This window comes from Callorhinus ursinus, unplaced genomic scaffold, assembly GCF_003265705.2.
Source record: "Callorhinus ursinus isolate GAN/ISIS: 27379988/994484 unplaced genomic scaffold, GSC_fseal_2.0 scaffold11, whole genome shotgun sequence".
Taxonomy (NCBI): Eukaryota; Metazoa; Chordata; class Mammalia; order Carnivora; family Otariidae; genus Callorhinus; species Callorhinus ursinus.
The window spans coordinates 16368633-16394484 of record NW_027397073.1 but is presented as its reverse complement, the minus strand read 5'-3'; the positions used below and the strand labels follow the sequence as shown (position 1 = coordinate 16394484).

General features: G+C 47.6%; 1 protein-coding gene and 1 long non-coding RNA gene across 3 annotated transcripts in view; one reads left to right on the top strand and one right to left on the bottom strand.

The window, feature by feature from the left end:
- ALPK2 (alpha kinase 2) overlaps window positions 1-25852 on the bottom strand; it is a 120888-nt gene that overhangs the window by 25545 nt on the left and 69491 nt on the right. The window contains 5 exon segments of the mRNA XM_073898124.1: window positions 320-594; window positions 5483-5518; window positions 5630-5757; window positions 9319-9466; window positions 12558-15786. Coding sequence (XP_073754225.1) covers window positions 320-594; window positions 5483-5518; window positions 5630-5757; window positions 9319-9466; window positions 12558-15786 — 3816 coding nt within the window.
- Window positions 797-10695, top strand: LOC141373720 (uncharacterized). 2 transcript variants are annotated; one of them, XR_012380000.1, is made up of 4 exons: window positions 797-910; window positions 1585-1684; window positions 9364-9487; window positions 10549-10695. It is a non-coding gene; the product is annotated as an uncharacterized lncRNA (long non-coding RNA). The 2 variants fall into 2 exon arrangements; XR_012379999.1 differs by lacking the exons at window positions 9364-9487; window positions 10549-10695 and adding an exon at window positions 6785-7095.

Genomic DNA, 25852 nt, shown 5'->3' with positions numbered 1-25852 from the left:
CAAACCTTCAAGAACCTCATGGGGCTCCCTTGGAACAGAAAAGATCCCAGCCCAGGTCAGAACCAGGGAGGGGCCTCCAGACACAGGCTGAGTCCCAATCGGCTGGCATGAGGGCAAGAAACTGCCCTGAGAACTTGGACTTGGTTCCCAGCATTCGGGCTTGATCCCGTGGCTCCCTTACTACCACACCCCAAAGGGAGAGAAACGCACTCTTGGAGACACTCCCAACAATTCTGAGTCTGACTTTCATCTCAGGCTATCATGGGACTCTTTTGGGACCCTCACACTCCAAGGGACTCTTTTGGGCAGGTGGACCCACCTGGGCAGCGAGTTTGTAGTTCCTCTGGATGAGCTCATCATTGTTTCTGGTCCCGTAGGCAACGGCGTTGTGCACCTTGAGCACACACGCGTGGCCGGGCTGGAAGACTGGCATGAGCCCCCGCATCACTTTGCTGCGGAAGGCCTTCCGGTGGACGCCTTCGCCAAAGTGCAACTCCTCCGTGGCAATCTGACCGTGCAGGTGGTCCCCAAAGTAGCTGTCACTGAGGAAGTCTTCCCTGAAGATGAGCTGGCTGAATTCAATCTCTTCACATCCTAAAACACAGCTCACCTTTAGTTGGACAGAAGATCCCCCCCCAGTGCTGCTTCTTGGCTAACGGATGTTCCCACGCAGGGATAAGGGCAAGGCTGGCCTGTAGAACCTAGAGGGGAAACCACACTCCCCACAGAGGCATAGCTCAAAGATGAGATGGTGGGGAGCGGGGGGTGAGTCATCGAGGAGGACCGAGGAAGATCCGTGTGAGGCCTCAGCCGATCCGATGAGAGGGGAGGAGACTGGCTGGAGCAAAACTGGGGAGACCAGGAAAAGAAGTTTAGACAGCCCTGGAAAATATGGACCGGACCCTGAAAGGTAATTAAAGGCAAGTTGAAACGACAGGTGAAGGGTGGGGGAGGGAGGAGGAGGGACCAATGGTAAGATGTGATAGCTCAATGTTTCTCAACCCTTTTTCTCATGATTGCCCCCGAAAGGAGTCTTTTTAGACTTTTTTTCAAATTGCCCCTACCCTGAAATTTTAATTCCACACATATACTGTATATCCGTTTATGTACTATGTGTATATCTGGGCTTCACACACAGAGTGCATGTTTTTTGCCTCCTTAAAAAGCAATTTTTGCCTTCTTGGGGGCAATACTGCCTCCCTGTGTTGAGAATGTCTGTAGTAGACATAAGAATTAGGCAGGCAGGGGCGCCTGGGTGGCTCAGTCGTTAAGCGTCTGCCTTCAGCTCAGGTCATGGTCCCGGGGTCCTGGGATGGAGTCCCGCATCGGGCTCCCTGCTCAGCGGGGAGCCTGCTTCTCCCTCTCCCTCTGCCGCTCCCCCTGCTTGTGCTCTCTCTCTCTGTCAAGTAAATAAATAAAATCTTAAAAAGAAGAAATAGGCAGGCAAAAACCAAACCCTAACAGGAACTGCCTCTGAAGAAAGACTGAAAAAAATCTAATCATTTTGGATTTATATGTAAAAAGAAAAGTAGAATTATTTTTTCTAGCACCAGCTTTCTTCAGAGTTGATTCTCCACATTTCAGGTGCCAATGGACGTAATCAGAAGGCTCTCTTTTAAACTAGAGATGAGCAGGTCAGCCTTCCGATGGGCTGACAGAAGTAAAGAAGATGGCTTTCAGTGAGGTAAGTTTGTTTAGATTTTTAAAAATGCCCTCCAATCCTCAAAGTCGATGAAAACGGACATCTTTCTGAATGTTTAAAAGAAGAAAGAAATCCTCGGTCATGTGAAAAATCTCACTTCACATTTCTACTTAGACTGTGTAGAGAAACATTTTTTTTTCCTCTGCTTTTAAAAATATTTTCAGATCGTATGTTTTAAGAGCAGCCTATGCAGGGAGCACTGGGTGTTATATGCAAACAATGAATCATGGAGCACTACATCAAAAACTAATGACGTAATGTATGGTGACTGACATAACATAATAAAATTAAATTAAATATAAATAAGAGCAGCTTATGACTGAAGCCAGCTATTAAAGGCATAAGGAGATTAAAAATTCTTCTTGGGCCGCCTGGGGGACTCAGCCAGTTGAGTGTCCAACTCTTGATTTCGGCTCAGGTCATGATCTCAGGGTCGTGAGATAGAGCGCCTCGTGCTGGCGCGGAGCCTGCTTGGGATTCTGTCACTCCCTCTCCCTCTGCCCTTCCTCCCCTGCATTCTTCGCTCTCTCTCTCTTAACAAAATAAAATAATTCTTAAAGCGTATTGATGAATGAATAGGCCTAGTTATTGACAGAAAGAAAGAAAGGAGGTGGGAGGGAGGGGTTCGAATAGGAGAAGGGCTGAAGGTGCCAGTGGACAGGGGGTGTGCAGAAAGACCCTCCAAGACTTCGCAAGGCTGCGCAGGAGCACCTGGCCAAGTAACCTGTCCTGGGTTTCTAGACAGAACTGGGGTGGTGAAGCTGGGGGACAGGCAGGCACATGGGACACTGTCCCAGGCAAATTTTTTTCAAAGATTTATTTATGTATTGGGCGCCTGGGTGGCTCAGTCAGTTAAGCGACTGCCTGCGGCTCAGGTCATGACCCTGGAGTCCCGGGATCGAGTCCCACATCGGGCTCCCTGCTCGGCGGGGAGTCTGCTTCTCCCTCTGACCCTCTCCCCTCTCGTGCTCTCTCTCTCATTCTCTCTCTCAAATACATAAGTAAAATCTTTAAAAAAAAGATTTTAGTTATGTATTTGAGAGAGAGAGAGGGAGTGAGCAAGCTCACACATGTGGGGGGGTAGGAGCAGAGGGAGAGAGAGAAACCCCAGCAGACTCCACGCTGAGCGCAGAGCCTGACACGGGACCCAGTCTCATAACCCAGAGATCATGACCCCACCTGAAACCAGTGGTCGGTCGCCCAACCGACGGTGCCACCCAGGGACCTCCCAGGCAGATTTTAAGGAGATCCTTGTATCATGGATTTCAACCTTAGTGATAGAACCAGAAAAAAAAAATTAATTTATGGAGGAGAGTATAGTTTTTTTTAAGTTAAATTTTGAAATTGCATCACAAAACGAAGAAGGGAGGCTTTTTTATATAACCCAGATCTTCTCAATTCTAGTTACATGATTAATTTCATGCAATTTGGGCCCCACTACCACTTACAGAATATAGGAAATGTTCTGTATACACACACCAGAGCCCAGTAAATATGAGCTATATTTACCCCATTCTGTTTTCCTTCATAATCCCCCAAATTTCTGAAACTCAATTATTCTTAACAGAAATGTGTGCACTGAGTACTTAAAAATGTATCAAATTTAACGCAAAAGTTGTTCCAGACTATGTGCTCAGAAATAAGAAGGGAATTTTCTTTGTATAGTACTACATTGGGTATAATTAACAATCCTATCTATAATTTCCAACAGAAATGTCTACTTAACAAAGATAAAACAATGAAAGGGAAAAAAATAAATCTTAGGACTTTTCTTTGAAAGCCCTGTGTGCTATCATTAGATTGTGCTAGCTTGTGTTTTATTTGGACCATCATTCATTTTGGGCTTTCCCACAAGCTTGGTTTTATTAGTTTTTTAATTAGAGACCAACTTGTAAAATATTATTTGTTCTTCCTCTGGAGAACTCAGCTAATAAAATGTTTAGTGAGAGAGACTCCTCCAAATACAAACGGTGATAAAGAAGTCATTTGAGGCTTCTTCACCTGAAAGATCAAAGGGACAGGGAGAAAAGTATGGACCCCCAACCCGGTGAGTCACTGACACTGGACCCCCCCAGTCACAGGGGGTCCGACACTGAGAGGAGGTGATGTCATCGGGTCTAGACGCGAGCCCTCTGGTTGGAGTCACAGGGCTACACTCATCCCCACTGGGGTCTCATTCCTAACTGGTAAAAACCTAGAAAAATGAGTTTATGCAAACCTAAATGAATGAGGGCATAGCCAGTATCTGGGATGTGAATGCCAAGCAATGCCAAGAAGCTGATGACGCAGAGAAAGCCTTCTGAAAGTCATTGTGTTTTCTCATGTATAAGGAGGAAGGACATCCTTTTGCATATTTAGACTTTTGGGGAGATGGGGGGGTAGACATGGAAAAAGGATCTAAAATTATACAAGTACACTCCATGCTAAAGACAGGCAGATAGCATTTGAAAAGGTTTGCAAAGAGCCTGCGTTTGTTGTTTTGGATAAATATCATGATACGTATTTGCTAGACCATTTCTAAGTCAATATCCCAGCTCTTTTTTTTTTTTTAAAGATTTTATTTATTTATTTGAGAGAGAGAATGAGAGAGAGAGACAGCATGAGAGGGGGTTGGGTCAGAGGGAGAAGCAGGCTCCCTGCTGAGCAGGGAGCCCGATGCGGGACTCGATCCCGGGACTCCAGGATCATGACCTGAGCCGAAGGCAGTCGCTTAACCGACTGAGCCACCCAGGCGCCCCGATATATCCCAGCTCTTTGCCTTTAGTGAACTAGGTGTTCTCCATCATAACTGCATTTACTGTCTTGTCTTCACAAAGACTTCACCGTCTTCAGGTGTTTTGTTCGTCTAAAAATCAACACACGAAGTGAATTTCTTTATGAGGCTAAATCAACTAAGTTATCAGTTTTACTCACATCTCTTCTAAAAGTGACCAAGGTGCTATGAGGTGCTAAAAGCTGTGGTCACATGGGTGAGGCGGGCGTGCACAGGCAGGCATCTCTTCCTGGTTCCATGTTTTCCCAATGTCATATTGGCAGTTTAAAATTGGCCGTGGTGAGACTGTTTACACCACAGAAATGAGTAAACTCAATGAATCAGCCTCCCATCCTGGCAAGCTGTTAAACATTTCCCAGCACACCAGTGGGTGGGGATGGGCATGTGGGGACAGGTACTTTTCCCTAACAGGAAACACAAGCCAAGCATGGACTCCACCAAACTGTCCTCAGTGGGTGGCCCAGTGGCAGGTGACTGTTCAGAAGCCTTGTTAGGCTGTTGCCATACCAGGGCCAAAACGCCAAAGGAAAGCACACAAACGCATCTTTCATTTTCATTAAGATGCAAACGAATGGAGTTATTCTCCTCAACGCCTGGCTGTCTTTGGAATTGGCCCAGTTAGTCAAACCGCAAAGTAAACCGAAGACACAAAACAGGCTGCGTCAGTCATTGCGGGAGACTGAAAACCCCCTGCAGAAGGGCTGGATGCAAGCCTGAGGCTTAAAGGAAGGAGTCTTATCCCAGAGCCCTGCCAGTGTGTCCTTGAGCACTGCATGCTGCAGTCTGATCTTGCATAAACACAATACTTCTGGATACTTGTCACCTCGCCGTGCGACTAGCTTGAATTACTTCATGAATTGTCATTCATGTCTCGGTCATTCGGGCGCTCTCTCCTACTTGGTTAGAAGAGTCGATGGGAATACTGCTTCTACCATTGATTCCAGGAGCTATTTCATGCTTTTATGGAGTGGCCCCCGGCCTTGGACATCCAACTCAGATTGGCTTACCTTTCATATCCTGGTGACTCGTGAGTTGTTTCAGAACTAGAGGAAGACAAAGAAGAGGGTGTCTTCAGTACGCATGGGCATTCTGAACCGGGTGGGGCGGGGAGCAGAGCTCGTGGTTTTCACCTGAAACTGACAGCCGAGGCTTACCTTCAGCTGTGAGGTTAAACTCAGTGGTCACTTTTCCATAACTGTTCCTGATGCAGCAATAGTAGATGCCTTGGTCCTTCTGACCAGCTTGCACGATGGCCAAGGACACAGTAGAGCTGTTGCCTGCACTGCAATAGGGGACATGATTATTTGAACACTTCATCGTTCTGAGGTTGGATGTTTCTAATACACTTAAGGAGAAAGAAACACATGCTTCCCTGCCCTCTTGTTTTTTGGGCCAGTGGGCTGGCTAAAAGAACAAGATCTCGATAAGCTGTTTAAATAATTCATTTGTCTGTAGGGGATGATCGGTGTGATTTTGGTTTAGCGTCCTCGCTCCAACATGCAATATTAATACAGAAACATTTGGGAGGTCTGGCTGCTGCTAGCAGAGCAAAGAACCAGAAGTGTGAATTCTAGGGGCCGTCATTAACGTTTCTGCTCAGAATTCACCTCAATCATGTTACTAATGCAGATGCCCTGTGCTTGAAGGAAAACTGAAAATTCCAAACCCAAATCTAAACACAGACACCATAAGGGACAAGAGAAAGGAAGTCTCTGCTAGAAATAAGGACGTGTGGCTGAGGGTATCCTTTTAAATAGGGTACTCCCCTACTGAATACCATCCATCCATCTGCCCTCCCACCCATTCGACATTATTAAGTTCTAGGCACCGTGCTATGAACAGAAAAACCAGTGATGGTGGTGGTGGTGGTGGTGGTGATGATAGCTAATGCATATGCACTTGGTATGCACCAGGCATTGTACTGACTTAAACGTCTATTTCACGTCGCTCACAGATCAATCTAATGAGAGAAGTAGTATATTACTATTCCCATTTCATAGCTGAGGGAACTGAGGCATACAGAGACCAAGCACGTGACCTCAGATCACACAGCTGATAAGGGTTGGGCCGGTACTTGAACCAAGAAAGCCTGAGTCTGGAGTCCTCACCTTGATCTCATTATGCTGCCTCCTCAAGTGATTTGTGATCACTGCCCTCAAATCTAGGATAATGAGAATTATGGCTAACGCTCCAATCTTTATTCCAAAGTCTCAGACTAAAAACTTAGTTGTAGCCAAAAAGTTACATTAAATATTGTTGCAGTTTTGTTTTGAATGTTGTTAAACCTTCACCAGGTTTGTCTGTTTCAGTTTTAGGTCGTTTCACAGTTCAACCATAAATTCCACTTATCCTGACTCTCAGTTGCTCATTCCACAAAGTATTCCTGATGGGTTGGTTTTTCAGTGGACATCAAGACTCTGATTTACACGTTTCATGTACCAAAGGCTTAAAAAAAAAAGTCCACAAAATCATAGTACATCATCCACCGACAGAGCCTCTGAACACATCCTGAATGTGTGGTTAAAAGTGGACAGGCGCCTGGGTGGCTCAGTTGGTTAAGCGACTGCCTTCGGCTTGGGTCATGATCCCAGGGTCCTGGGATCGAGCCCCGCATCGGGCTCCCTGCTCGGCGGGAAGCCTGCTTCTCCCTCTCCCACTCCCCCTGCTTGTGTTCCTTCTCTCTCTCTGTCTCTCTCTGTCAATTAAATAATAAAAATAAAATCTTAAAAAAAAAAAAGTGGACAGGCCCAGTTACGAGAAGAAGATTTCCTGTTGGGCTGGGAAACTGAGTCACAGAAGGGCTGGGGCAGTGTCTTTCTCTGTGGCTTCTGACCCAGAGATTCCCTGATGTTCTGACCCTTGACAGAGAACCCTGGAGGCCCTCTCCTGCCCTTCATATGTCATAGTTTAACGGGTTCACCCAAGGAGAATTTAATTATGGAAGAACGCTCCTGTGCGTGGCTTTGCTATTTAAATAGAACCCCCGAGACATTTTTAACTTGCAACTTATAGGTTCTGTCTAGGAGAAAAGATAACCCCCAGTGTTTATTACCTGTCAAATATTAACCAGTTTTGTATCTGTTTGCAAAAGTATATCTATTGCATTTCATTTGCCTGACTGACCACATAAATCTCTGTTCCTCAAATGCTCCTTTGAACAGCTTTACCATCTTCCTGGTTCTTCATTATTTAATGAGTTGAAAAAGATCTTTACTACATGGCTATACTATACTTGTTTGAGAGATTTCAACTTCTTGAAAATTATGTTTTGACAAGGCAGTGAGATACTTCTTGGAGGGACACGTGAAGGAAACACTCAACTGGAATTAAGGGTGAAAGAAATTTGATAACATTTAAAAAGCCACTTGAAATAAAATAGATGATTTCTCGATATACAGAGGGTGTATGACCCCCAAATATTCTCGGGTCACCACAGAAAAGGCAAATGGGTGCACCTAAGCCAGTGTGGCCAAGACGAAATGAAGCCAACATCCCTAAGAACATAAAGGCCTAGCCACGTGTCACTAGTACATGGCAAGCCTGCTACTGTCATATGCTCTTCAGAGGGAGGTTAGGTTTTCTAAAGACGTCTCAAACGGAAAAGGGACCCAAAAGATTCGGGTGCCAATCATGAGCTCAGAGCAAGACTGCGAAAAAACCCCACTGGTTAATTATCCTTGGCTGACAGCTATAGGAAGTTTTTTAAATGAATCATGAGTGCTTCTTTTCTATAAAGCTCTGGGGAGCGGCCTTGATTTGAAAATCAAGCCATTTGTTCTCCATTATAATTCTTCTTAAGCCATACACATAAGACAGGCAGGATAATGGCAACGTTTTAGGCAGCAGGGCATTATTCCATCCATCACAATCCAGTTAGATTTTCTGGAGTGAAGTCATGGAAAAAAAACTATAGCTCAAATCTGCCATAGTTGCATTTGGGACATAATTTCCAGACACATGTTCCACGCAGACATATTTGATTTAATTAGACAGAAAGCTCTCCGATTTTTCTTCCTTTTGCAGGCCATTTGTGACAAGATGAAGGGGGTAGGAACACCTCCATGACTCAGGGTTGCTGAACAGGGACCTCCCTTGGCAGAAAGAAGCACCTGAGGACTGTTTGAGTTAGGGTGGTTTCCACTGAGCCAGGTGACCTGTTTCAGAAGGAGCCACGCCTCCTCAGGTGTGTCAGATGAAGCTCAAGGTCCACAGTTCACGTGAACGAGCGGGTATTACCAGCAAGGTGCTTTAGGAAGCCGTTCGTCAGGTTCATTGCAACGGGAATTCTAGGCAATGATTCTCACTCTCCTCCCCGCCTTTACCATCCTAGGGCCCCAGAAATAAACAGCTTTTTCCATCTCAGAAATGGCTGCTTATCACCCTCCAAGCTGCTACTTTCTATGACCTCATGGTATAGGGGTAGTTTTTCTTTTTTTCTTCCTCTGGATTCACCTTCTTAGCGTTGAAATTTGGCAGGCTCATGGGAATTTATGAAACAGAAAACACAGCCAAATTCACAGACATACAGAAGAGAGCTCTGTATTCTTGGGACCACAGAACCTCAGACTAGAAGATGATCTGACCCGTTCCCCTGATTCTAGAAACATCATGAAAGGTTTCCTGACTTCCTGAGGCCACAAAACTCAGCTGGCAGAGCCCAGCTAAGAACCCTCCACGCCCTTCCCCGTCTAGACATCTGTCTTCAGTTACTTACTCGTCTTGGATACTTTGAGTGTGGGGTTTCGGCTTCGGTTTTCCTTTTTACTTCCTATAACTAATTTCTTTTAGAACTACGTTGTGAAACAAGCAACAGCTGTGAAAAGTGACCGGGCAAATATCGCACCTTCTCTGCACTTGGGCTATTGACTCTGAATCTTTTGTCCACCAGATTGTAGAATCTTCATGAATTTCTGCAAACTGGCAGCTTAATCTTACATTCCCGGAGTGGTCAGGGTACATCTCGGCTTGGATCTTTTTCAGTAATATCGGAGCTGGAAACGAGATATTTGCAGGTCAGTGTCCTTACAGCAGTTGCAAAGAGCTTCACAGTGGGGAAAAGACGTTGTATCTCGTATCACATTTCATTCTTGTATTACATTTCATTCTGACAACAATCCTAAGAATAGGGATAGTAATTATTACCCTCAATTCATGGACGAGGAACCCAAGTGTCTGTGGGGAGATGTGGCATGCCTAAGCAGACAGAAAATGAACAAAACCAATCTAATAGAAAAATCTCATTTTTCGTTACTTAAAACTCCCTAAGATCTCTAATGCACAAAGTGAAATAGAATGTGAGAGACTTTTTTTTTTTTTTTTAAAGAAGAGGGTAGGGGACCGTGGATACCTAGTCTATAAACCTGGGCCAAATAGAATGCTTTTAAATGATCACCGGATAGTCCAGGTCAAAATCAGAGCTGGGGATTGGGAGCAGAATAATATCCAGGTTATCCAAGTAATTGTGGTGAAGCCCCCAGACACAAAAGGCAACTCAAGAGTAAGTTATTTATGAATAACATTCATCCATCTTTCCCCTTGATCAGTTCTTTGCTGAAGATATCCTAAAGGATTGCAGTGATGTCTGCTATCAAGTTCATTAGCAAAAGAGAAGTGTCTTCTTGAATGGAATAGGAGCAAGCAGGAAACCATTCCCCAGGGGGTTAGCCTGCGCTATTTGAACATGGCCTTTCTCAATCAGGCACGGCCGGCCAGGGAAATGTCATTACTCAGGGCAGCCACTAGGTGGCAGCACAGACATTAGAACGGGACAAGGACGGCTGACCCAGCCGGGTGGGCAGAATGATTTGGCAGTTAAGGTTACTGCCAAATGTGGAAATGTGGTGTCAGTCTTCTACCGACCAAGTTCCCTAACTCCGCAGCTGTGGCAACCCAAAGCATGACCTAGTCCACGGCCAAGCCAGAAGTCCTCAATGCTGATGCTTTGTTTGCCCCTTTCCCTCAAGGCCCCCTACTGTGAAGTCGCCATTAGGCTAAAGGCGCCTCTCATCCCTCCCTGATGCCGACAGACACTTGGGCAGGAGAATGCATATTTAAAAGCTTGTTTTCTTCACAGGAAGTGAAAACGGGCTGCTCAGAGAACAAGTCCCTCAACTGGAAAGTAGCTGAAGATCCTAACAATATGACGGGAGAGAGAGAAAAAATACCAAGTGCTTATTGTCGGCAACACCCATTTCAGTGCAAACGGCCCTACGGGGCTAGCTGTGCTAGGTCCTGACGCCTGTGGTCTCAAACTCCTGGTCCAGAGCTTTGACCCAGACTGCCTCCTCATCTGGGGCCTAATTCCTCAAGGGCCCTTCCAACTCTATGCGGTGGCAGTCTTCACGATGATTTGTGGATACCCAGATGTTCCTAAGGCTGCCAACCCTGTCCACCGCGCATTCTAAGTTCTGAACACAAAAAGCTGGGGGGACAGAGGGGAGGGTATACGGTGGGCAGCAGAACGAAATGAGGGTCTTGGAAAGCTAGGAAGCTGGCTTGGACAAGAAGCCTCAGGGCTTCAGAAAGGACCCCTGTTTGTGTGGGAGAAAGGGAGGAATGGAGAGGAAGAAGCTACAAAGAAGCCCTGGGGGTGTGGCCAGGTTTTTCTTCTGTGCGTATCCTGGCCACATGTTGAGGGGAAAGGCTAGAATAGAAAGCTCTGAATGTCCCCAAGAAAGGTACTCAGTTTTATTTCTTTGAGTCATCGGAGTCACCCCCCCACACACACACACGCTAACTCCTTCCCAGAGGGGTCTCTGGTGCGAGAGCTGCCCCCCCGCCCCGCGCAGAATGCTGTGCTCACACCCAGACGCAGACACCAGAAGACACCCCGTGCAAACTCCACCAGCTTCTGCTTACCGGCATGGTCCTTGCTCCTACGGTAACTCGAATAACCACCGATAAGGATTCCGAATAAACATTCCCTTTGAGCTGAAACCACTTTAGAGATATTTTAAAATACTGCTTCATCCTCTTTAAATATGTGGGTTCTTGGTTTTTTTGTTTTGTTTTTTAGATTTTATTCATGTGAGAGAGAGAGCAGAGCCACAAACTGAGGGAGAGGAAGAGAGGGAGAAGCAGGCTCCCCGCTGAGCAGGGAGACCAACTTGGGACTGGATCCCAGGACCCCAGGATCATGACCTGAACTGAAGGCAGACACTCAACAGACTGAGCCACCCAGGTGCCCCAACTTTAAATGTTTTAAAACATATATCTTAGAATCCTGGTTGGATGCCCCCAAACTTTCAGAGGGAGTTTTGTATGGAATCCTGTCTGCAGCAGGGGCTGAGGGCCATGTGCTGTGCACGGGAAGAACGAGCATCAGTGTGGACGTCTGAAAACTCGGGCAGGAGTAACAAAGCCCCCACTTCGGGTTACGGGGGCCCCCAGCGCCGGGCTCCCGCACGCACAGATGGCATCACCCGGCTGTAGTGTCTTCTCTTCCGACTCGTCCCGCCCATAGGAAGGGAAAGAAGAGCTCTGAAATAAAAGAGGCTAAAATTCGGTGCAGGGATGGAGTTTGGGGTTGAGGTGACAACCCCAGCAAAGCAGAGGTGACTGCACTTACAAGGGCTCTGAGCTTCAAGTGGTCTGAAACCCGGAACGGAGCCCCCAGGGCCAACTTTAGACTCAAAGACGAGGGTGAGTTGGGAAGAAATTTTATGCTCCCATTTGGAAGAAAACCCAGGATTCAATTAAGCCGTTTTTAATGAAAATCACCAATTAAAGAGGAGACTCCCAAATTGTACTTAAATGTTTATTTCTGCAAATCCTGCTTCGTGTGTGGTCTATTTAATTATACTAATTAGCTACACTGATGAATGCTTCTGTTTATCTCTTAAAATATTTTTTAAAGGATAATTAAACAGAAAGTCATGCTCCCTCAATTAAACCTACCTCCAGGCAGCCTCTTCTAGTGGTTCTCTCTCGAGACCACTTGGGGACCTGTTAGGAACCACTTTCTGCAGCCCGAAACTTGAATCAGAAACTCTGGAGGTAGAGCCTGGCAATCTGCACACAGACACTGGACACCTGGTTCGCAAACCCAAACGTTAACAACAACAGAGAGCGACAGAGCCTCACCTTTCCCTTCTCTTTTGCAAGGCGCCTTTTTTGCGTCTTGTTTCTCCTCTGCACCTGATGCCGATGTTTCAAGTTCAGGAATCCTCTTGAGAGAGCTAGAACTCTTTCTGACATTCTCCTTCTCTTCCAATCGCGGCCTCAGGGCGGCCACCCTGGACAGAATTTTCTTCTTCACCCCCTCAGCTAAATGTCCACTCCCTGAGGTGTCTTGCTTCTTGACCTCCCCGGAGCCCCTCTCTGCTGGAGGGCACTTTGGGAAGCTGAGGGTCAGGGTGGCTGTGTGCCCGAGCTTCTCCTCCCTTGGTTTTCCCCCATAGCCCAGATTGGAGCCCTGTTGACATGGGGACTTCAGTGTCTCAGGAGCTTTCGCTGATGATACATTTTCACCTGCAATGGATGCCAAGGTCACGGCTGGGGAGCTCGATGCGCCGGCGGGTTTGGTTTCCCCAGTGCGGGGCTCCTCCATTGTAGGTGCCTGGATTTTGTGACTTTTTGAAAAAGGTGTGATGTTTCCTTCGGGACACGAAATACAAGGCAACCGAGTGAGCCCACTGGGAGAGGGTGAATGTTTCCCACACTCACTCTCAACGGCTCCTCTCTCTTTTGAGTCAGAAAATGCGTATCGGTGGTTTCTGGGCTCCACTAAACCCTTCTCAGGGACGTCATTAATTTGACCCGAGGAGTTGTGAACATCAACTCCAACAGATGCATGAGTCATCACTGCAGGGCCATCAGAAAGAGATAAAGTAGGGAAAATAGATTCTGCTTTGTTGTTTTTACTTCGTTCAGCCTCCCCTGAGCTTCTCATGATGCCCTCTTGTATTTGGCTGATTCCACGTCCGCGTGGAAGTGTTCCCCCACCTTCGTCAGGACTCAGGACTTGCAAGAAGGCAGGCTGGACTTCTGGTCTCTGGCCCCTGGGCCCATCATTCCGTTTCCTCTCCTCTCTGATGACAGCCGGCGTGGGGGCAGAAGGCCCTGCTGTCTCAGCCCGGGCGCACACCATCACACCTGCTTCATCCGTGGGATCCACAGAGGACTCTACAATTTTAGGGCTGGCCAGAAACCGTTTAAAGAAAGCAGTGTGATCCGCCTGGATTCGGTTTTCCTCTTGGTTTTGACTCACACTGTTAATATTTTCCCTCTTTCCAGTTTTGCAAGCCTCTGATAGCAAATCTGTGACGTATAATTCCTTTTCGTCTAAAGGATCCACAGATGACTCTAGGAGTCTGGGTTGGCTCAAATATTCGGAAGAAAGACTACTCCAATATGCATGGCTGGCTGGTTTTCCCTTTCCACGGGTTTCTCTGTTATTAGCAAGGGCTGAGCCAGACTCAGCCTGAGGGCTGTGAGCCTTCAGAACGTCCGATACAGCCCAGACCCCGTCAGGAATTATGGGACCAGCTTCCAACTCCTTGTACTCAGAACCTGTCGGTTGCGCTGGTGGCCAGACTTCTGGAACGGAAGCTTCCAGAGTTATAACCTTCAGCTTGCTGTCTGCTTTCCAAAGTCCTGGCCTGCTCCCTCCTGACTCTTCCAGGGGGATATTAGGGAGAGGTGGGATGTGGCTTGGAGCCTGACCCCTACCCTCCACAGGGGCTTCAGCCACCTTGCACACGCTAGTCCCCAGGCCTGAGCTCTGTCCTCTCTCCTCTCTGGAGTTTGCTGATAAGCGGTCCAAGGACACTGGGTCTATTTCCCCTTGGGCAACAGGTGTCGTGGGCCAACTTTCTCGGAAATCATCTTCAGGAGGAGAACTCCGTTGGGGTAAGCTCTCCGGCTGGATCCTCTGTGTTGTTTCACTTTCCTTGTCTTGGAAATTCTCTTCACGGCTCCCACTGTCTGCTCTGTCCACTGTCAGGCTCTTATTTCCAAAATGGTTATCAGTCTGAAGAGGGGAACTGCAGCAGAAACCCTCTACTTCTGGGAGCTGAGGTACATGGACGTGGACTCCTGGTCCACTGGGAGCCTTGCAAAAGGGCTCTTCTAAAGACGTGGTTGTGGAATCATTTAAAATGTGACCCAACTGTGCATTGGAAGGAAGCTGGCAAATATTTTCATCTGGTGCCTGAGGTGAATTCTCCTTGGGACCATCTGCATGACTGTTCTCAGCAACGGAGACAGGGAGGTATTTGGCTGGGGGGACTTTGGTGCCCATGGTAACCGTCAATGTGTCCCCACCCTCCCTGGTCACCTGAAGACACTCAAGATTAGCAGTTAAAGTCACTGGCTTCTCATGAGGAAACATTACAACCGAACCATTTCTGGCTGGTGTGTCTGCGGTGTCTGGGGCACTGGTTCTGGGGCACCCGTCACTGCCTTCTGGAAACTGCACTGAAGAGGTGTTCTCAGAACACAGAGGCTGTCTTTCCTCAAACCCTCCTGAGTTGCTGGGGCCTGGCCGCTCCTGGCCAGTCTGTACTATGGAGACCATTGTGGAGGTGACGTTCTCCATCTCTGCTAAATTTTCCTCTGTGCCACCTTCCCTGGCTTTTTGTGAAATGTTCCAGGTAAAAGTACTGGTAAAAAGAGGGGGCATGGTAGAGTTTCTTTCCTTGCTGCTCTTGCATGGAGACTGTGGAAGCTCAGAGCCTCGTGTCTGAGAAAGAATGCCTGGCATCTCGTTATCATGAGAACATGAATCAGATACTTTGCTTTGACTCTCCGCCAGCTCTAAGTCCATGGAGCAAATTTCCGGAGGCAAATATTTATCAGCTGAGGCTCCAACAGGAGAATCCATCGTTTCACAGGTTCCTTGGTCACGAGCTTCAAGAAGCTCCAACACGCTCGCTGCTTCCCTGCCCCGTGGCCCGTCGTCTAAGGTTTCCAGGGTGGGGCTGGTATTTGTGGGGTCAGGGGAAGCAACAGAGAGAGCCTTGGGCTCCCAGGTGTCAGCACTGCCCTCCTGGGGGAGAAGCACTGACAGCTCCCAGGGGGATGTATTTTCATTATTGGCATCTGGGATGCTCAGCTCATATCCTAGGTCTACCCAGGAACCTCCAGGTGCGTGGTCTTTTCTGTACTGCTTTTCTCCATGCTGTGGGCATGGAGTACAGCTTCCTAGCTCCAGGTATTCGGCCAATGATGTGTCTTCCTCGTCGATCCCTCCTACATTGGGGAAGGAATTTGTTGTGGTCCCAGCAAATGCAGACTGCTCCCCAGCAGGATCTGAGAATGCTGGCAACTGGCTGAGAAAGTCTCTCTCCCTGACTGTTTCCTGAATTTGCACCTAGGAAGATGAAAGTGATATTAATAGACTTGTTCCTAGGAGAGCCCCCAATTGAGCATTCCTGCGAGCCCAAGAATGTTAATCCTCGATGACTATAATAATGGACAAGAGGAGTGGCAGGAACGATTGAAATCTAAACACTGGTCCCCAAACCCTCTCTAGCTATTAGAGACGTCCTGGAGAAATGCACATTTAAGCAACTGTGCTCCAGGGGACCCTTGGTCAAATTCCCCATTATAAGCAAAAAGCCTTCTGACCATCATCATTTAATGCTTTCTTGTCTCTCTCTCAGGGAAAAGACAGAAATAAATTGAATATAAACTATTCCGATCAAGTTAAGTCACCAGAGCTTGTGTGCATCTCTCCAGAAAGATACATTTCACATGAAATATACAGTGCTTGTAAAGTAGTAATGAATGACCTTTGTCCCCAAGATATGACAGCTTGCTGGTTAATGTTACTAAAGAACAGAGAAAGGCCTGTCATTTGCACCTGCCTCTAATGAAGTAACAGGTTTATGTCTGGTCACCAGCGCTGCCAATTATCTCCCAGGAAGGTTATAAAATCCTAGAATGCCTCTTCCCCTTTAAAACAGATGCCCTGTGGCAAGCAGACCATGTCCACGAGAAGTCGAAGATTCAGGGGAAGAGAGAGAGAGAGAGAGTAAGGGGTGGAGGAAGGAAGGAATGGAAGGAGGGAGGGAGGGAGGGAGGGAGGAAGGAAGGAAGGAAGGAAGGAAGGAAGGAAGGAAGGAAGGAAGGAAGCTAGCTGGCTCACTTTGTGAGGAGTAAACCCTGACTGTTTTGTGACATTGGCTATTGTTTAAGGAAGCAACGAGATCTTGGACGACATTCTTGTCTCTTAAAACTTTTAGCTCATCAATTATTTCAACACACATCAAAATCATGCCCAGCCAACAAAAAGGGAATTGCTAAATTTTGGCAAGTACCTCTATCTTTGCTCCCAAGAGTCCCACTTTGGAGCAGCCCTCTTCGAATGTGCAGAAACTGATAAATGGGCTTATAGAGGGGAGGAGACAGAGTCTCCCAGCGTATAACAAAGCCAACCTGGAATGATCCTGGGTACGGTGTGGCTCCGAGTCCTGAGGCTCCTTCCCATAAATCACAGGGGAGATCTTAGGTCTTCTTGCCCTGCAGTCAGCCTGTTGACATACTACCAGCGGGAAACAGAATGGCAGAGCCACACCGCCCTCCACACTCCCCCAAGGCTGCCTGCCGCCACCAACGATTCCCCTCTTATCTCCTCCTTAAACGCACCCTGATATTCATTTAATTCTGATCTTATTGGCATACAAGTGCTAAATGAACAAGAAGAAATTTAGGATGATTTCCTGCGCCATACACTCCAGGAGGGCTGGGACCATCGTCGATTCAACAGATGTTTATTGACCGCCTCCAGTGTACTAGGGAGTGTCCCCGGTGATGCGGATACAGCACAGGCAACCTGCCCATTGGGAAGGAGCTCTCTTTTCTCTGTTGTCTTCAAGCCCGTAAGAGCAATTAGCACCTAGCAGGTGCACCATAAGCACTTGTTGAAAGAAGGAGTAAATGAACGAACCATGCACGTTCAGACAGCTCAAGCCAATGTCACCCATTAAACCTCTAAATCTGAAGGGCTTTGGACTTCCATCTGCTCCTGACTTTGGGAAAACTCTATTTTAAAAAAAGACTTTTAACTAGAAGCCGGGGCACTACTGGCTTGCATCCCAGTGTTTCTTAAAAAGAAAAATGTATTTACTTTCTTTCTATAGCCCCCATCACATTAAAATGGAAAAGGGAAAACAAGGAAGATCACTTCTGGGAAATAAGAAACAAGGGTTTGTTTCTTTTTTTCTTAGTGTCAAGAAGTTTAACATGTATATGGTCTCACCTCTATACCTGAACCTCTGCAACACATATAGAGAATGCTCTTTTCATTTGCTTTTTTGGTTCAGATTTTTCATAATGAGCTGTAGTACAAAATATACTGAAATATCAAGCATAGAAAGTGTGGGTAGTTTCCTGGTCATGATTTGAGAAATGAAGGAAGACTGTCCAGTTAAAAACACCAGGACCCTCTCCTGAGCCTTCTTCCCTGGCCTGAATTTCTGCTGCCTATGTCAGTCCTTTATTTTAAGATCCTGTCACCATTGCATTATCATCAGTGCCAGCAGACATTTATGGAGTAAATCTACCTTGTGTAGAACTCTCTGCCAGGCACTGGACAATTTTTTCCCAAAGGGCTCCCATTAAAAAGCCACTGCGTTACTTGCTGGGATGTTACCCACCCATTATTGCTTATTACCAAACGACAGAGTTATAGGCTGACACCTAGCAGACACTAGTCTCTGGAGAGGGTGAGTCACAGGACAAATAAGTTTTGATCAGGGGGAGTTTGGTCATTGAGATATATCGGCATAGCCATGGTATCACGCCTTGATTTCCAAAACAGTCATGTTCCTGTTAACGTATACTCTCTCCTCCCCTCTCTTGCTCTGAAAATAAAATCCCACTTTAAAATAGCCTAGTGAAGCCCCACATGTGTAAAGAAGTATGGCAAATCCTTGACTGTGTAAATTCATCCACTAGACAAACGTTTACTGAACATCTACTATGTACCAAGTTCTTATTCTAAGCACTGGGGAAGCATCAGTGAGCGGAACAAAGACTGCTGGTCTTTTGGAAATTATGTCCAAGCAACCAACCACACAAACGGTCTGCTGCTGATGTGAAACTCCATCAGTTTGATTTGAAACAATGGGATTTTCTCAAAGTGGAGCCTTTAATAGCCTAGTGCGTACTTGTCAAGGCTGAGACTTGGTTCCAACGGCTGGATCCTTGGGTCTCATTCAGAGACTGACTCAGAGAGAGAGAGAGAGGGAAACCACAGACTCAGCCCTCTCAAATAAGTCAGACCTTTCTTTTAGGAGGAGATCTCTCAGTGAAGTCATTGTGAAAGAACCCCAGCAAATGATTCTCCTGCTGCTCGGCTAGTCTCATTATGGAGTGAGTGCTGAGACTCGAGAGGCTCTGTTGGTCAGAAGACTGTTCTCATTCAGGTGAAACAAGGGGAGGGTCTAGGGCTCCAGGAGGAAGCCCGGTGCAGTGTGTGAAGTGTGGACTCCGAAGACGGGGCGCCTGAGTTCAGCTCAGTACAGAATTGTATATAATATGACCCCAAGTAACCTCTCTGGCTTCTCTGACCCTCCGCGTCTCCTCCTCCAGGGCTAACCACACATTTGTCGGCACCATCCTGTCAAATCCCTGGCATGCTGACATTAGTTTCCCGTGCTCTCTGTGAAAAGAAAATAGTGGCTAGGACCAAGAGAAAACTGAGCCACATTGATGAGCAGAGAGGTGAGCCCTGGGCTTTACACGGGCTTTCTGAGTTGATTGGTCAAGTAAATCTATCATCTCTTCTTCACAGATGAGGTGAATGGCCTGGGCCCAATCCGGAGGCGGCAACCACACAGTACAAGTAAGGGAAGTTGAATATCAACAATTGTTAGTTGCATAGAAGAGTAACTGGGAAACCCCACCGCGCTCTCTAAGGGGAGGGAGAGCACCAGGGCAGGTCAGCTTGCAAGGTGCTCAGACCTAGCTGGAGAAGGTGTAAACAGGCCGCCAGATGGCAGAGAAGTTCGCTGGGTTAGCCAGGCCAGAGTTGGTCTGGAACTGCTGGGTGAGCAACAGACCACCCTTCCACATGCAGGCAGGGAGAGGAGGTCAGCACCCGGCGCAGGGGCACGAAGTGGGGGCAGAGGCTGGCGCCTTCACAGTGGGTGGGCGACATGTGGCGGGAGTCGGGACAGGGCATGACAGCCCTGTGTATCTGGGGCCACGGGAGGTCAGATGTTGGTATAGAGAGGAGGCCACACAGAGCTCTGGTTCCCGAGTAGAGAGGGCTGCAAGATCATCCCTAGGCCAAGGCCACAGGGTTGCAGACGGGCCATGTAATGAGCCCCACGGCTGCTGCCGGCTCTGAGGGGTGAACACACACCCGCACACACACCCCATGCTGAAAATGCCAAGCGTTGTCCTCCTGCAGTGTCCTTGCAGCACCCTCTGCTGAGAAGGCTTCACCCTGGGCTTACTTGAACAGAGAAATGGTTAATGAAATTCCATTCTCAGTAAGCATCCTGGGAAGGGTGCATGAGGAGCCGAGGGGCAGTCAGTTGAGAATCGACACAGGAGGTCGCTGATGTTCAGGGGCTAGAAATCTCCCCAAGGTCCCACCGTGAATGGCAGAACCAGCATTTAAAAGCCAAGTCTGTCTGGCTATAAAGCCCTTTCCAACTCGAGTTTTCTAACAAGAGAAGATAAGGCAAACGCCACCAAGAAGCTGGGAACTCCCCCTGAATTTGAAAGCTAGCACTTCTGGGCTCCTGAGACACTTTGGGTGGAAGACTGTAATGGTCTTTGTTATGCAACGTGACCCCTTGTTTATCTGTCAGCTTCCTCACAAGCTCTAAGGGCAGGGACTCTGTTATTCATTTCTGAATTTCCAGAACCTTAGCCCATAGTAGGGGCTCCATTAATTTTGCTGCATGAATAAACATATGAATGAATACAAGGAAAGGAAACGGTGAACCAAATTTAGTAACACTTCCAAACTTGTTTTTGAAAGCAGTACTGGCCTTGAACACCTACCCTCTGCTTGTACAGCATTTTCCAACCCCCTCTCTAATCACATGCCTCCCATTCTACAAACGCATTGTTTCCTTTGCTGGCCTTTTCAAACCTTTGGCCTCCTGAGGAGGATCCCTTAGGAAAGGTGTGTCAGCTCTTCATCCAGCCCGTGGTGTTCAGAGTTACACTCCTCTTCACGAACGAGTCCTCAGTGCCTATAAAGTGCATGGGACTAATTTAGTCACTAACAACAGAAGTTGGGAAGAGATAAGATCCCTCTTCTCAAATAGCTTATAATCCAGCTGAAGAGACAAGATGTACATGGAAAAGATAAATAATTCTTGACAAGTTGAGCCAACGGCCAAATGGATGGATTTTAGCTATCGGTGCTGCTCCAGGAGAGGAAATAAGGTCACCACCGAATTCTCTTCTACTCCACGGATACAATCCCTGCCGTGCCAAGACCAGACGTTGTACTCTTTTTTTTTTTTTTTTTCAGAGACAGAGTGAGGAGGGGCAGAGGGAGACAGAGAGAAAGAATCTCAAGCAGACTCTCCGCTGATCGTGGAGCCTGACGTGGGGCTTGATCTCATGAGCCAGGAGATCAAAACCTGAGCCGAAATCAAGTCGGACACTTAACCACCTGAGCCACCCGGACGCCCCCAGATGTTGTACCCTTATGTTACTTGTATCAACGCTCAGATAGTTCTTGGACATTTCTCTGCCGTCTCAGGAATCTCCTTTGCTGAGCGAAGTGTGGCAGATGTGGTAGGCACTGTGGCTGACTAACTCAACAGCATCCCCAATCCCCTTCTCCCTTGCTACCTTCAGCCAAAAAAGCTGGAAAACCACATAATTAGCTAGATGCATAGCTAGATGGGGCCAAGGGGCTAGTTCTTGCTAATGAGACACAAGGGGCGTTCTGCTAAGGGACTTCTGAGGAGGCTTTGCTTTCCTCATAGAAGGCACAGACGGGGCAGGTGCCTTGCCTGCTCCCATCCTTCTTCCTGTCACGAAGATGTGATGCCTGGTGTCGGGCTATCATCTTCCCATCAAGAGACAACCATCACAAAAATGGAAGTCAACACACTGTGGCTGGTGAAGCAGAATGAGAGAAAAGACTTGGGAGCTTGCGGGCATCCTTGAGCCCCTGGAACAACACTGAGACCTTCCACCCAGACTTGTGGTGAAGTGAGCGGCAAAGATCCTTATGTAGTAGTAGTAGTTGGCTGTTCTGTTCGCCGCGGCTAAGAACTCTCCTATGGACACAAGAGGAAAATACATTGCTGGGGGATGAAGGAAAAGGAAAACGCACATGAGGTTGGCCCTGGAGACCTTCCGGAGGCATCTGGGTGGCTTTGGGTAGATATTAGTCTGACGGCTAATGTCACAAAGGGCAAGGGGTGTGGCTCCTGGAAAGGGGACTCCAGGGGCTGGAGGGATGCCAAGGGATCAAAAAGGCCTGAGGCAAGGTGAACTTGAAGTTAAGGGCGGGGCGGGGAGAATGGGGAAATGTGAGAAGATGGATCATCAAAGGAGAGGCCAGGGTCCTAAGGGCCAAATACAACCACCCAGAGCCAGGAGGGTCAAGCCACTTAGATCCTTGCTTCAGCTAGGAACACTGCCAGAGGCTGACGTGTACTCTGGTGAGGATAATTTTCTTTCTCTAACTCGTTTCTTTTTAAATGTTCTTTGAACGCTCTTTCTTCCTTATCTAGACTAGACATAAATAGCACCATGTTCTCTCGCCAGTTGTCTACGCATCATCAATTTCCCCCGCCTCGTGGTTCCAGGAACTTTCCCCGGGACCCTCCCCTCTCCCGGCCATGCTGGGCGGCTGCAGCCTCACCCCAGGGCTCACCTTTCCTCGGTATCTGCTGAGCCCTCACTATGGGCACAGCGTCATTCAGCCGTTCGGTCATTCGATAGATCAAATCCATACCACCTGGGGCGGCAACACTGAAATAGCCCGGTGCCCAGCCAAAACAAGCTTACAGGCAAACTAGAATATTTCAGGAACTTGAGTTTATTTTTAGGAGTTGCCGGGTTGCCCAGAAAGGAGCTTCGCTTAAGGGCTTTGAACGGTAAAATAACACAGAAGAACGTGGAGGACACTCGTCTAAAATCCTCACCCTGAAACCTGATCCTGAACACCCTGTCATTTGACCTGCTTCTTTTCATTCCATTCCCTCGCAGGAGACCAGAAATCTGCAGCCCGCTGGTGTTCCAATCCCGTCCTGACTTCTTGGAAAGGTGGTCTTAGAGTTTGTAAAATGCCACTTGGATCTTTTTATCGGGAGGGGACCGGGTTTCTGTAACAAATGTCCTTTCCTAGGGCCGAGGGGCTCTTGTACATTCGGTGGATCTTTGTCTGGAAACATGGTGTGAGCGAAGGACCATGAGTGTGTGAGCCAGGAGATCTACCTGTATCTTGTGCCTCTCAGGTGATGGGAGGCAGGTGCTATTACTACTACCAATCACTAAGCCCTGTGTGGCCCTTAACACGGGGCAGATACTATGCTAAGTGCTTTACGTGTGTTAACATAGTTAATGTCTGTAGAATGCCGTAGAAAAGTACACCTTTGGGACTTGGGGTTGTGTAAGGTTAAGGACAAATATACCAGCTATCCCAACCCACGAGAAGACCTCTATAGTATTCAACTGCCAAGTACGAGTCAGAAAAGCAGCCTTTGTCTTTCCCCAGGTGTATGTGGAAATTCCCGGGGAGATATGCAAACATAAGGAAAACGGAGTTGGGAGGGCCCATGATTTTTCTTGAATTCCTTTTCTGAAGAGTCTCTCGGTTTTTTGCTGTCTTGGGGAGATGGAGATTGGATGAAGAGGTTAAAGGAAAGTGGAATCGGTGAGAAATGGAGGAGTGAGCCTTAGAAAACCCGGCTCTGGTCCTGGATCTGCTGTGCCATGGAAAGTGGCTTTGGAGAGGTCACCGGGTCCCTCGGACGCAGCTTTTTCCACAGTAAAGTGAGAGGCTGGACAGCATCTCTTGGCCCGGACGGCCCTGGTATTCTATGTCCTGCCGCCTTGTAAACAACACAAACACTGAAATGAGGCTTAAACCTCACCTTCTCCTTGGAACCAGATTTCCCTTGGACTCCAAGGCTTCCAGATCTAATCCTCTCTGTGAACTATGAGAGCTATTAGAGGAGAAGACACAGCCTGGCGTCATACCCACATACCTGATCCAGAAGGAGCCCGTGAGGAGCCCAGAGAGGACCAGCGAGGAGACGGTGGGCTGGTCACCGTGGGGCCCCTTGTGCTGATTTTCGTCCTTTCTCCCGCACTGCAGCTCCTCCCTCCTGGGTGCAGTGAGCGCTCTGTGTTCCCAGTAGGCTGCGCTGCTCCGACATAGGGCCCCTCAAGCCCACCTGCCAAGTTCTGGAGGCTCACAGACCTAGTCCGGTCCGATGAAAATCCTCACAGCCACAGAAGGGCAGGCACGATCAGCCCCCAACTCTGCTAATGCTTTCTGGGGTTGAGAAAAGTTACGGCTTCTTCTTCTTCCCCCAGATCTTGTTTTACCTACACAATTCTGTGTATCATTGCAGGGGCTTTCAGACCCCCCTGAGCCCACTGATCTCCTCCTCAGGGCCCACAGGGGCCACGGACTGAATTCCTGCTATTGGTGATGCGCTGGGGGTGAGTTGCGTGGTACCATTTACTTCCCACAGCCTGAAACTTCTATGTAGATTTCAGATGGGATAACGGGGTTGGGGGTGGGGGGGGCTAACTCTTAGTCAGGTTCTAGGAGAGCATTTTCAAATCAATCTCTCTCTTTACAGTTTCTAGAATTTGTGAGCAAAATCAAAACCAACGTAGTAGCAATTACTGTACCGCACTGACAATAATACATTGTACAAAGTAAGTTCTTGTAAACTTTAGAAACAGGAAATACCTGTCATGGTTACATTACTACCCTGCCTATGCAGCGTGGCCTCGCAGTGCACAGCCGTGATGGGCACATGGAAAATCTGAATATAAACGTAAATACAGGCAGGTCACTTGTCTTAGATGGTCATTACCAAAAATGAGGAGAAAATGCAAGCCTGGGGGCTTGAAGAGTCCCTTCTCTGTCATCTGTCTCTTATAGTAAGCAGCAGGATAGCTCTGTGCCCAGCTTTGGCTTCTGGTTAGAAAATGTCTCCCGCAGAGAGCTCAGTTCTAGAAAGGTATAGATACCCAGAAGGCAACACAGCTACCCGATTCGATTCGGAGACAGCTTTGTTAGGCAGAAGCAAAATTTCCTAGGTAGTCTTACTCAGCTTGGTGCGAGGCACATAGCAGGTGCTCAGAAAATAGGCCAAATCAGTGAAATCCATCCAATTTGTTCTTGGGCCAATGTTTTTTTGCCAACCTAGGCAGGAAGATTTTGCCTCTCTGGAGTATGGTTCTCTTCTCGTTCTCTGTTGAGATGTTGATCCGCTACCTGAAAAGTTGCCCAAGGGCCCTGTGCTTTGGTTAATATGTATTTTCTACTAAAATATAAGTCTTCTTCATCTCTAATAATTTGTTGCTTGGTTGGCCTCAGTCTTCTTTAGATGTAAACTGAGCCATCTGTTCTTTTTTGAGTAGAGAGAGAGAAGCACCTTTTGTTTCTACCATGAGCAACTGAGGTTCCAAATACAGACTATCCAGAAGACATCAGCATACTTGCACCAGTGGGCACCAGGCACTGAAGGTGAAGAAGGTGACCACGGACACAGTGTTGAACGGCTGCAATGTGCAGCTGAAGGGTTAAGTTGAAAACACCTGCCCTGTAAAGATGAATGGAACCAAAGGCTGGGTGGAGAGCAAGGAGGAATATGATGATGAGACCAGAAATTCAGGGAGCCATCAAAACCCACTCGCCCATTGTAGATGTGGAGGAAACAGAATGATTCAGAAAGAAGTTTCGGGAAGCTGAAGTTGTTAGGGAGATGCTAGGAGACCCAAGAAAGAAAGATAATGTCTGGGATTCAATGCAGTGATTTGAGCCGGGAGAGCAGAAAATATGCTGAGCTGATATTTGCACTGATGGTGGTTTGAAAATTCATATATTTCTTCCCTGATGCATGAGTAAATACAAGTCCTGTATTTTTTTTTTTTCCTGTAACTAATCTTGTCTTCCTCTTGAGCTTTCAATCACATGTAGGAATTTGAGGACTGTGTGGGGAGTTAACAGTTTTCTCCCTGCCTAGGCCCCACCTCTGCTCCAATAACTTGAACATTCCTTTAGGGAATGCTCAGGCCCTCAGTTCTGCCTGGTTCTGCTCCCACCCCTGTAGGAGATGGTGTCTGAGTTGTCCATACTGATACATGGGTGGTGGCTACTCCCCGTGTCCCAAAATGGAAGCAGGGGAAAGATCTGTTCTCGCAGTTTCCCTTAGCTGGTGCCAACACAATCCTGATGCCGGAAGATGTAAAGTCTGCGTGGATGTGCC